This window comes from Chionomys nivalis, chromosome 4, assembly GCF_950005125.1.
Source record: "Chionomys nivalis chromosome 4, mChiNiv1.1, whole genome shotgun sequence".
Taxonomy (NCBI): domain Eukaryota; kingdom Metazoa; phylum Chordata; class Mammalia; order Rodentia; family Cricetidae; genus Chionomys; species Chionomys nivalis.
Genome location: NC_080089.1, coordinates 109953903 through 109966510, shown reverse-complemented (window position 1 = coordinate 109966510; position 12608 = coordinate 109953903). Strand labels below are relative to the sequence as shown.

The window sequence follows — 12608 nt, the reverse complement described above, 5'->3', positions numbered from 1 at the left end:
TTGAACCTGGGTCTTCTGGAAGAACAGCCAGTGCTTTTAACTGCTGAGCCATACGTAGATTTTTTTTTTTGTCTGTTTTTGTTTTTTTGAGCAGGGTTTCTCTGTAGCTTTGGAGCCTGTCCTGGAACTAGCTCTCTAGACCAGGCTGACCTTGAACTCACAAAGATCTGCCTGCCTCTGCCTCCCAAGTGCTGGAATTAAAGGTGTGCACCACAACGACCCAGCTGTGTATCCTCTTTTAACTATTGGAAACTTCTTAAAAATTTTTTAAACAAAAATCTGTTAAAAGAAATAGCATTTTAGAGTAAAAATTACATGCAGAAAACAGCAACAGAACAGAGTCATTTTGTCAATTTCCAACGTGTACTAGCTGATCAACAGGAAAGTGAAACAAAAGGCAGGGGTTGGAAAGGCCCTGTCTGGGTATAATTCCTAGTCCTCTACCTCCAAAGCCAAGTAAGAATAAATACCTAAATACTCAGACAGTACAGACTGTCATTTATATATATCCTGTAATTTACCTCTTTATCCCCAAGAGTCTCAAGCAATAACAATAATATTGTTTTGAAGTGTTCATCCCAAACACTGAAAGATTCTTCCTGGGTTAGCTTCATGAGTTCGTAGAGGGCAAATTTTCTTTCTTCTATACGTTCATTATGGTTAGACAACTCCTTCAACAGCTCTGCAACTAGGTCAGAATGGTCTAAGGAAAGATCTGTCAAAAAGAAGTGATATTAATTTTGTAATTTTATAGGCTGACTCGCAGGTGTAGAAATGACCACTTTAGAACACTATGAAACACAGTCACAACCAATATTGGTTATAAAAAAGGTAAAAATAAACATTAATTTTCAGTTTTGATCCCAGAATCACCACTGTGCTTTAATAATTTGCAGCTCAAGAAACACTAGAGAACAGTATAAGGAACCCCTAGGTATGCAAGAGTGTAGGTAGCATTCTACCCAAGCCCGTCCTGCAGATCTTGTAACAGGATACAAGATTAACTCAAAAAAAAAAAAAAATCAGTAGCCCTCCTATACACAGATGATAAAAGGGCTGAGAATGAAATCAGAGAAACATCATCCTTCACATTAGCCACAAATAGCATAAAATATCTCGGAGTAACTCTAACCAAACAAGTGGAAGACTTGTATGACAAGAACGTTAAATCTTGCCAGGCGGTGGTGGCGCATGCCTTTAATCCCAGTACTCGGGAGGCAGAGGCAGGCGGATCTCTGTGAGTTCGAGGCCAGCCTGGTCTACAAGTGCTAGTTCCAGGACAGGAACCAAGAGCTACGGAGAAATCCTGTCTAGAAAATTAAAAAAAAAAAAAAAGAACGTTAAATCTTTGAAGAAAGAAATTGAAGAAGACACCAGAAAATGGAAAGATCTCCTATGCTCTTGGGTAGGTAGAATTAACATAGTAAAAACGGCAATATTACCAAAAGCAATCTACAGATTCAACACAATACCCATCAAAATCATAGCAAAATTCTTCACAGACCTCAAAAGAATGGTACTCAACTTCATATGGAAAAGCAAAAAACCCAGAATAGCCAAAACAATCCTGTACAATAAAAGAACTTCTGAAGGCATCACAATCCCTGACTTCAAACTCTACTACAGAGCTACAGTACTGAAAACAGCCTGGTATTGGCATAAAAACAGACAGGAGGACCAATGGAAACAAATCAAAGACCTGGATATTAATCCACACACCTTCGAACACCTTTTTTTTTTTTTTTTTTTTTTTTTTTACAAAGAAGCAAAAAATATCAAATGTAAAAAAGAAAGCACATTTAATAAATGGTGCTGGCATAACTGGATATCACGATGTAGAAGAATGAAAATAGACCCATATCTATCACCATGCACAAAACTCAAGTCCAAATGGATCTCAAAGACCTCAACATAAAGCCAGACACACTAAACTTCATAGAAGAGAAAGTGGGAAGTACACTTGAACACATGGGCACAGGAGACCACTTCCTAAATATAATCTCAGTAGCACAGACACTGAGAGAAAAAATTAATAAATGGGACCTCCTGAAACTAAAAAGCTTCTGTAAAGCAAAGGACATGGTCAACAAGACAAAACGACAGCCTACAGAAAGGGAAAAGATCTTGACTAACCCCACATCAGACAGAGGACTGATCTCCAAAATATACAAAGAACTCAAGAAATTGGACACCAAAAGAGCAAATAATTAATAAAAAAATGGAATACAGACCCAAACAGAGAACTCTCAACAGAGGAATCTAAAATGGCTGAAAGACACTTAAGGAAATGCTCAACATCCTTAGTCATCAGAGAAATGCAAATCAAAACAACTCTGAGATTCTATCTTAACACCTGAAAGAATGGCCAAGATCAAAAACACTGATGATGACAACTTATGCTGGAGAGGTTGTGGGGAAAAGGGAACACTTCTGCATTGTTGGTGGGAATGCAAGCTGGTACAGTCCCTTTGGATGTCAGTGTGGCAATGTCTCAGAAAATTAGACAACGACCTTCCTCAAGACCCAGTCATACCACTTTTAGGTATATATCCAAAGGATGCTCAATCGTGCCACAAGGACATGTGCTCAATTATGTTCATAGCAGCTTTGTTTGTCATAACCAGAACCTGGAAACAACTTAAATGCCCCTGAACTAAAGAATGGATAAGGAAAATGTGGTACATTTGTACAATGGAGTGCTACACAGCAGAAAAAAGTAATGACAGTTTGAATTTTGCAGGAAAATGGATGGAGCTAGAAAACATTACTTTGAGTGAGGTAACCCAGACCCAGAAAGACAATTATCACATGTACTCACTCATACATAGTTTTTAAACATAAAGCAAAGAAAACCAGCCTATAAACCACAATCACAGAGAACTTCGATAACAATGAGGACACTGAGAGAGACTTACATAGATCTAATCTACATGGGAAGTAGAAAAAGACAAGATCTCCTTAGTAAATTGGGAGCATGGGGACCTTGGGGTAGGGTTGAAGGAGGGAGGAGAGTAGAGAAAAATGAAAGCTCAATAAAAACCAATTAAAAAAAAAAAAAGAAGAAGGGCCGGGCAGTGGTGGCGCATACCTTTAATCCCAGCACTGGGGAGGCAGAGACAGGCGAATCTCTGTGAGTTCGAGGCTAGCCTGGTCTACCAGAGCTAGTTCCAGGACAGGAACCAAAAAGCTTCGGAGAAACCCTGTCTCGAAAAATAAAAATAAAAAAAAAAAAAGGCTGGGCGGTGGTGGCTCATGCCTTTAATCCCAGCACTCGGGAGGCAGAGACAGGCGGATCTCTGTGAGTTCGAGGCCAGCCTGGTCTACAAGAGCTAGTTCTGGGACAGGCACCAAAGCTACAGAGAAACCCTGTCTCGAAAAACCAAAAAAAAAAAAAAAAAAAAGAAGGGCAGAGTGAACAGTCACAACTACCTATTTTCAGAAGTGACACGGACACTTAGTAAAAAGAGTGGTTACTATCCATCAGGCTATGCATATTAGTATCCATAGCCCTCTAGACCAATGCCAATTTCACCCAACTTCATGTAAGCATAAATAATACACTCTCTTATAACAGGCCCTGGAACCAACCTTTATTAATAAAAGAGATGATGATTTCACACTGAAAGTGCTATTATAAAGAATGGGTTATTCATGAGAAGATCTTTGTCATTCTAATATAAAAGTTTGTCTGGAAATAAACTAAATTCATGTTATAATTGGTTGAGCTGTTCCTGGGAGGATATTAGAGCTTCCTTGATTTTTGAGGGCGAGGTAAAGTTGACCACCAAGGTTCTCATTCTAAACATAACACTACTAAAATAGTATTAATGAATACCTACAGGCTAGAAGAATATATTTTGTCAATTTTGAACCACCATGGACACATATTTTTGGGTTTAGAGATGTCCACCCTGAATGTAGACAGCAGCACCCATGGCTGGAGCTCTAGACTGAATAGAAAGGAGACAGAGAGCGGAGCATCAGGCCGCACTCACTCGGACTGGGGATGCAAATGTGGGCAGGTGCCTCTTGCTCTCACAACCATGGCTCCCTAGTCACTATGGTCTGTGTTCTGAAAATGTAAGCCTCCCTTAAGTCCCAGTATCAAATACATATTCCCATTCTCCATTTCCTTACATTTTAAAGAGTTGCAACAAAAGAGCAAACGAATACACTTGCTTTACTGATTACCAGTCCTCCAAAATGCAAGCGGGAGCACTGTAACCCATAACATACCATCAGGAAACTGGTCAGCGTCATCATCAAACATGGCCTCCTTGAGGGCAGACTTGTTGAAGGGACTGATGCTATCTGAATAGTTATATGGATTATAATCACGAGAACGTGAAGAGGAGTGAAGTGGTACTGAATGGAGCAAAGATGCTTTATTATCAAGAGCTGGCTGGCTGGAGTCAGTGGCATCACCTCCTGCTCGTGGATCTGACACGCCAGGACCACACATCTATTGAAAGAAAGAGGAAGGTACAACACGTTACCTTGTTTCAAAATACCTTCTTCACATTCTAAAAAGATGCTTCTTGGGGGCTGGAGTGATGACTTGGCAGTCAAGTGTGCTTCTTGCTCTTCCAGAGGACTTGGGTTTAGTTCCCAGTCCCTACACCAGGTGACTTACAGCTACCTGTTCCTCTAGTTCCAGGACAGTCAATGTCCTCAGTGGTTAAGAGCACAGGCTGCTCTTCTAGAAGACCCGGATTCAGTTCCCAGCACCCACATGGTGGCTCACAACCATCTGTAACTCCTGCTCCAGGGGATCTGAAACTTACTTCTTGCCTCTGCAAGCATTGTACGCACATGGTGTACAGGTGTATAGGTAGGCAAAACACCCATACACTTAAAAATAATAAGTTAAAAAAGGTAACAATAGCCGGGCAATAGTGGCGCATGCCTTTAATCCCAGCACTCGGGAGGCAGAGGCAGGCGGATCTCTGTGAGTTCGAGACCAGCCTGGTCTACAGAGCTAGTTCCAGGACAGGCTCCAAAGCCACAGAGAAACCCTGTCTCGAAAAATCAAAAGAATAAATAAATAAATAAATAAATAAATAAATAAATAAATAAAATAAAAAATAAAAAAAATTGGCACAATATACTGTCCTTGAATAATGAACTATTTTAATAGTATCTTTCGCTTTTATTTCTATGCCTTTTTCTTCCCAAAGGATAGGTTTAAAGGTCAATATAATTTTCAAATAGATGTTAATAAAGTTGGGATACATTAACACCTTTGTCCAAACACCAATATTAATACAAATACTAGCCTCAAAATTATTATCACCGGAAATACCACATCTATCGAGTAACTGTATGCCATGCTGGTTGACGGGAACTCTACACGTATCCTTCCTGCAGTCCAAGTCAAACACTGCTCTTGGCATTACTTGAGGCACCACCTTGGTTTAAGTAATATTTGCTAACAAACACAGAAAGCCTAGGTATCATTTAAGCAGTGATACTTACTAACCTGCTGTTGCTACCACATGCAGCTTTAGAATAGGGAACTGCAACCTGGGTGATTTTGACAACCATTTTTATTAATTCACTACTACTGAGCTCTACCAGACAGGTATAAAGATAACCAAGTAAGGGGATCGGTAGGTGGGGAGTCCTTTAGAGATGTGCTGAAATCCCACGGCCCTGTGGACCCTGAGCAGCAACGTTCTCAACAGGAATGAAGGGATGGCTTATTTCAAGAGAAGTCTAAGCTGCCAGAAATAAGTATAAGGAGATGCAAAAGTAAAAGTTCACCACTTAAGTACCACAGCAGAGGAAACCATTAGATAACAGTATTTGCATGTCAGGAATATAGGTTATGACATGCTCTGTGGGGACACATAAACTGATGATGCAGACTACTATTACTACAACTAATATGGGGAATATGTAGAATTCCATTAACAAAAACGCGTGTGGTAAAACACACAGCCCAGTATGTTCTAGGCCCAGGCCTATGATTAACTCATATGTTGTGACTAAGTTCCACTTTATTTCCTCATGCTCCAACTGCACCAGCTTTCTTCCGAGCCCTCAGCTGCATCAGTTCACAGACCTCTTCTCTACGTTTTGTGGATTTAACTCTCAGTACGAGTGTCATTTCACAGAGGCCTCGTTCCCTGACACCACAGTCCTCTATGGCAGTCTGACCCAAACGCCACAGTAAATATCTACTTAGAAATCTCAAAAGAACTATAGGAAGACACTTTGTCCTACAGATCTAATACCTAAAACTTGCCACTATGTGGGTGGATGATACTTACTCTATAAATGCTTGAAGAGTGACTGGCTCCTAAAAAATTTTATGTGAAAATGCCAGAAAGCAAAGCTTAAACACACACACACACACACACACACACACACACACACACACACACACACACACAGCACTCTGATGGGAACCAAAGCAGCCTGCTGTAATGTTAAGAACACACATATGGGAGGGATTTGATGGGTTAGGAATGTGGTAACACAGTATGAACATATAAGAACACGCATGTGTGTTAGGAATGTAGTAACAGATGGTGTGAACATGTAAACACTTACTGTGTCAGCATCCTCTTTTTTAGGATCCCTCTTGAGTGGTTCACTCATGTCTTCTTGGCTTCTGAAGCTGAAATTCTGGATTGCCTCAGTGACACCTCTAAGGGAGCTGTAAATGTCCTCAGAATTCATGTTTTCTGTGTCGTAATCAAATGCACTGTGAAAGAGATGGTACTAATTTTCACTTACATTTCATTTTGCTTGATTTGATTTCTATATCTATGTGAATGAGTATTCTGTCTATACATGTGTACCATGTGGGTGCAGAACCCTTGGAGGTCAGAAGAGGGCAACAGCTCCCCTGGAACTGGACTTAACAGATAGCTGTTAACTCCAGGGGGTGCTTGGACCTAAACCCAGGTGTTGCTCTTAACTACAGAGTATCGCTGCAATCCCCGTTATCTATCTATCTATCTATCTATCTATCTATCTATCTATCTATCTATCTATCTATCTATCTATCTATCTATCTATTTTGAGGGTCTCACTCTGTACCTCAGGCACACTGTAATTCTCCTCCAAGTGCTAAAATTAGAGGTGTAAGCTACCACAGCTGGCTATTAACTTTCAGCTATATTTTTAAAACACAAACAGGCTGGGTACACACCTGTAATGTCAGCACTTGGGGAGTAGAAGGAGGAGGGTCAGGGGTGCAGGACATCCTATACTACATAGCAGGTTAAAGCCAGTCTGGTCTAAACCTGACCCTGCTGAAATAAACACATTTAAGGATATTGTATAAAATATTTATGAAGATAAGAATCATCCATTTTTGACATAAAAACTCACTCTGTAACCCAAACTTGACTAGAACTCACTCTGCAGCCAACCCAGGCTCAAACTCAAGAGTTTCCTGAGTTCTGAAATTATAGGCAAGCATCACTATGGCCAGCTAATACTGAACTTCACAGAAATTCTTCTACTACTGCCTCCTGAGCGCCGGGATTAAAAGCATGGGCTACTGTGCCTGATCTTAAAATAACATTTACTTTGCATGTTTGTGTAGGTCAAATAACTTTTGGAAATTCTTTCCTTCTACATGTGGAATCTGAGAACCAAGCTCAGGTCATCAGACATTCTGCAGCACGAACTTTTACCCACTTAGCCATTTTTTGTTTTTGTTTTTGTTTTTGTTTTTCGAGACAGGGTTTCTCTGTAGCTTTGGAGCCTGTCCTGGAACTAGCTCTTGTAGACCAGGCTGGCCTCGAACTCAAAGAGATCCACCTGCCTCTGCCTCCCGAGTGCTGGGATTAAAGGCGTGCGCCACCACCGCCCGGCCACTTAGCCATTTTTTAAGTAAGTATTTTTATAACGTGAACATTTCACAAAATTCAAGTTTCAGTACGCATACATACAATTATATTGGAGCACAGCCATGTGTACTTATGTTTAGACTGTCTGTGGCTGTTTTCGAAGCACAACAGCAGAGCTAAAAAAAAGATCATAGACCACTTGGCTTGAAAGTTTAAAATATTAGCCATTTGACCCTTTTTATAGAAAGCTTCCTAGTCCTTGTATTAACCTTGTAAGAGCGCTAGGCAAAGAAGAAACTTAGTTGCTGATGATCGCCAGTATTCTTAGCACTCAGAAAGTGGAGGCAGAAGGAGCACGAGTCCATGGTCATTCTCTGTCATGTGACCAGGTGGAGGCCACCAGGAGTAGACACAGATTCAGGTGTCTGGGAGCAGTCCTTGGTGGTAGAAAAAGGAACCTACTAACAGTTCCTATTATTTTGCAAAATAAGCCTTGGGAAATAAACAACAACAAAGATAAAGGTAAAAAAGAAAGTGGGCAGAGGTCAGAGGAAAACTGTGGAGTCAGTCAAGGTGACCTAAGGACTGAACTTAGGCAGTCACGCTTTTCTCAGCAAGAACATTCATCTCCTAAGTCATCTCTGCAGATTGTTTTGAATTTTGAACACTGAACATAAATGCTATGACATGAATTCTATAATCAAACAATAAATTCAATTAAAGTTTGAATGTATTCAGCAAAATTGTCACAACTGTATTAACACACAGGTTAGGTGGTAAGTTTCAGTACATTTTCTTTCTTAAACACTGATGTAGCACCCTGTTATTTTAATGGATAATCTGATGAGGCAAACCATGATGTATGAACATAACAAAACTCTTCTGACAAGAGATACCTTAAGAATCATTTTACATGCTGGGTGGTGGTGGTGTAAACCTTTAATCCCAGTACTCAGGAGGCAGAGGCAGGCGGATCTATGTGAGTTCGAGGCCAGCCTGGTCTACAAGAGTTAGTTCTAGGACAGATTCCAAAGCTATAGAGAAACCCTGTCTTGAAAAAGTGGGGGAAAAAAAAAAGAATCATTTTACAAAAGGCCAGCAAAAGGGGCTTGGCGGATACTGATTAATAAATTAAGGATTAATCTAGGGATGGCAAGATGGTCTATCAGATGAAGGTGCTTGCTGAGCAAGCTTGGTCACCTGCACTGATATATTTAACTCTTCCCCATTATTCTTTATGTTTTGTCTATAATCTCAAGTCCCTCCTAACTTTTCAGAAGTGATTCATCAGTATTCTATCTAATACCATAACTGATACTGCCATTTACACTAAGAAGTGTAATAGAAAAGACAGGCACAATTTGCAGTTTGAGAAATGTAACTATACTCTTTAAGAAAACAATACCTTTTCTTCCTATATATCACCATTTAAAGGGTTAGATTTTATATACAATTAATATTGTTTGGATCTGCTCAGTTTCTAAGACATTTCAAGTAAAATAAAGTCTGCTGGGATTATAGTTACTCTGCCTTTCTAGAATGGAAACTGGTAACAAAACACAAATGGAAACCATCACCTCACCTTGGAGATAATGTACTCTGTGATGTGTTAGTAGGAGAAGTAAGAGGACTGGACCAGTTGGCTGGGGATCGAGGTGTGGGTCTTGTCAAAGGACTCCCCATGGAACTCTGGTGGTGGGAGTAAGAAGAGCATTAACATCGGAAACCGCAACAGAAAGATCCTTAGGGAAGAGGCACAGGCACGAGAGCACATGATGAAAGCGCCATTCTTGTCAGTATTCTAAATATCCATGCACTTATGCTTACTTTCTGGGAGAAAATGTGTCTCAAATTCAGAAACCTACCTCCTTAGCCTTCTCCCCCACCTCTTTACCTGCCTCCCCTTTATTACACTCAACATCCTTCTCCGAGATTCTCAAGTACCCTTGACTAACCTTGAACTTACTATATACACAAGGATGACCTCGAACTTCTGAGCTTCCTCCTTTAAAAAAATTTTACATCAGCTTTCTGTTCTTAGCTAATTAACCCTTCCTACTTCATTGATAATTCAATTTAATTCCTTCTGAGTATTTTACAAATTATTTTCGCAAAGACACTAAGAAAATAAAATCTGGTCACATTACTAATTTGTAGTTTTCCGTCAATTAACCGTTTCTCCACTTGACCAGATGTAAAGCTGGTGCCTACTCTTCCCAAGGCAGTATTTAATCTTGCTCAGAAAATATTGCCAAATGCAGATGTAAAAATCATATAGTAAAATTAAGTCAACTTAGTGCAAAACAAAGCAATTCCTGTCAAACCAATTATAAGAGAATACAACATCCACCTAGACAAGTGAGAAATACCTGGGTCCCATTGCCAGTGTTTCGAAGGTGATTATGAAGAAGTTTAGTAGCACCATCTTGGAAAGTTTTTGGTAAAGCTCCTAGTAACATTGTAAACTCTGGAGTATTGAGTTCAAATAAAGAAATCAGCACTGACTGTGCTGCCTAAAAGAAACAAAGACATACAAAAAGTAAGTAAATGCATTCTGGCTGCTCGAAGATGGGTGGTCATTTTCTTCTGCTCAACAGCACAAGGCCTGACCGCCTCTCCCATAGAAAAGGAAAACGCTACCTTTCATGGTTCCTTTGTGGGGAAGATGGAAACACTCTCCCTACCATTTATCTCCTGAAGCTAAGAAGGGGCTATAGAAGGTGACAGATGACAAAACTTTGCAGGGTTATTTTGTCAACATATAGTACTGTTTTAGTTTTCCTAATAAATGATTAAAAGAAAATGGATGGTTATATGACTCCCATTCAGGGTGACTTAATGCTGAAATTAAATTTTCTTAACATGAACTTTTCTAAAAAATAAGGTGGGCATTTTGAAGGAATACTGGGGTAGAAAGGTACAAATATGTACAAGGGCAGCAGACACAGACAACAGAGGGGTAAAGGGAGGAGGAGGGGAATTAACAAAACCCAAGTACACATGAAAATGTCATATGGAAAGATGTTGCTTTGTATGATAATTAAAAAATAAAGCTGCATAAGAAGGGGAAAACAACAACAAACAAACAAGTCAACCAAACAACCAAACAAACAAAACAAACCAGGATTTTACTATGCAGCCCCTAAGGGTTCTGAGTCTGTACAGGTGCATACCATCATGCTTGGCTTTGTAGGATTCTTTAACTAGCAATATATAGTCTTCTCTCAAGCAGCTAGTCTAAAAAGTTTACAGTTAATCTCAAGGTAAAGTAAGTCAGGTGTTTCGTAAAGACTGAAACAACATAAAATTTGTAGGAAAAATAAAATTGTATAACAATTTATAGAGGAGAGCATGAATTGGTGCATGGTCACATGACCTGTATCCAACGTAAACACCTTGCTCTGGACATTCTCTCTCTCTCTCTCTCTCTCTCTCTCTCTCTCTCTCTCTCTGTCTCTCTCTCTCTCTCTCTCTCTCTCTCTCTGTCTCTCTGTCTCTGTCTCTCTCTCTCTCTCTCTCAATTACATACTTCTATCTGCTTTAGGTTTGCTTAGTCATCCTCTCTCCTCTCCCGACTTTTATTTGAGGCAGGGTTTCTCTGTAGCTTTGGAGCCTGTCCTGGAACTCAGAGAGCTCCATCTTTGCCTCTATTAAAGGCGTGTGCCGCTACCACCTGACTTTGCTGTGCTCCTTTTGACTGCCTTATGGTGGTTGATTGGATAAAAGATTTAAAATGTTTCTTTTTATTATAAGCTCTGAATTAGTGGCTTTCATAAAATATCTGATAAAGGATTTATTTTGGCTCACAGCTTGAGGGCACAGGTTATTCGTGTAGAAAAGGTCTGGAGCAGGAGGCGGCTGGTCACACCACATCCGGTCAGTGTGCAATTTTCTTCTTTTGAGAGAGGGTCTCATCCACAGTTCCTGCTGGTCTGAACTTGCTATGGAGATGTGCCTTTACATTCGCTTCTTATCTTATTCATCATCACTATCACCGCCATGCATGAGTGTTTTGTCTGCGTGTATGTCTGTGTACCGTGAGTTCCAACTCTGTGTATTAAGTTTTATTATGCCATGTCTTCACTTTTCTTCACTTTGGCATTTATTTTGCTTTTGTTTTGTGATAAGTGCATGTGTTTGTGTTCATGTGTGTACAGTTGTGGATGCACATGTACATGTGCTAAAGTGTGTTCAAACCTGAGGCCAAAGGTCAGGCTAAACTCCAACTCACAGAGATCCACCCGCCTCTGTCTCTTGAGTGCTGAGATAAAAGGTGTGCACCACCATCCCCAGCTCTCCTTTAGTTTTTGAGACCAGGTCTCTCACTGAACAGGGAGCTCAATGATGGAATACAAACTCAAGTTATTATGCTTGTATGGCAAGCACTTTAACCCAAGGAGCCATTTCCCTAGCTTAAAGACCTATATTTTTGAGTATACAGAAAATGCTAGTCATAAGTCCTTGGTAGAAATGATGAAAATACTAACATATACCAGCACGACAGTCAAGTTGGGCACGGTAGTCTTTGCCAGAATTCTTGGCTCTTGGGGTGTGGAGGCAGGAGGACCAGGAGTTCAAAAATGAGTTACAGGCTAGCCCAGGTGATAAATGACTATCCCAAAAAATCATAACTCAAGGACGTGAAAAGCAAGACAGACAATAACTCTAAGGATAGAACTTAAGAAAGAAGGCAGGGGGCTGGAGAGATGGCTCAGAGCTTAAGAGCACTGATCGCTTTTTTGGAAGGCCTGGGTTCAATCCCCAGCACCCACATAGCAGTTCACAACTGTCTGTAAGTCCAGT

General features: G+C 40.2%; 1 protein-coding gene across 24 annotated transcripts in view; it reads right to left on the bottom strand.

The window, feature by feature from the left end:
- Clasp2 (cytoplasmic linker associated protein 2) overlaps positions 1–12608 on the bottom strand; it is a 212216-nt gene that overhangs the window by 14808 nt on the left and 184800 nt on the right. For all 24 annotated transcript variants that reach the window (XM_057766225.1, XM_057766227.1, XM_057766233.1 and 21 more), the window contains 5 exons: positions 10175–10318; positions 9388–9494; positions 6556–6709; positions 4237–4462; positions 522–715 (listed from right to left, as the gene is read on the bottom strand). In XM_057766225.1, the coding sequence (XP_057622208.1) occupies positions 522–715; positions 4237–4462; positions 6556–6709; positions 9388–9494; positions 10175–10318 (825 nt within the window). The remainder of the gene's footprint in view (positions 1–521; positions 716–4236; positions 4463–6555; positions 6710–9387; positions 9495–10174; positions 10319–12608) is intronic.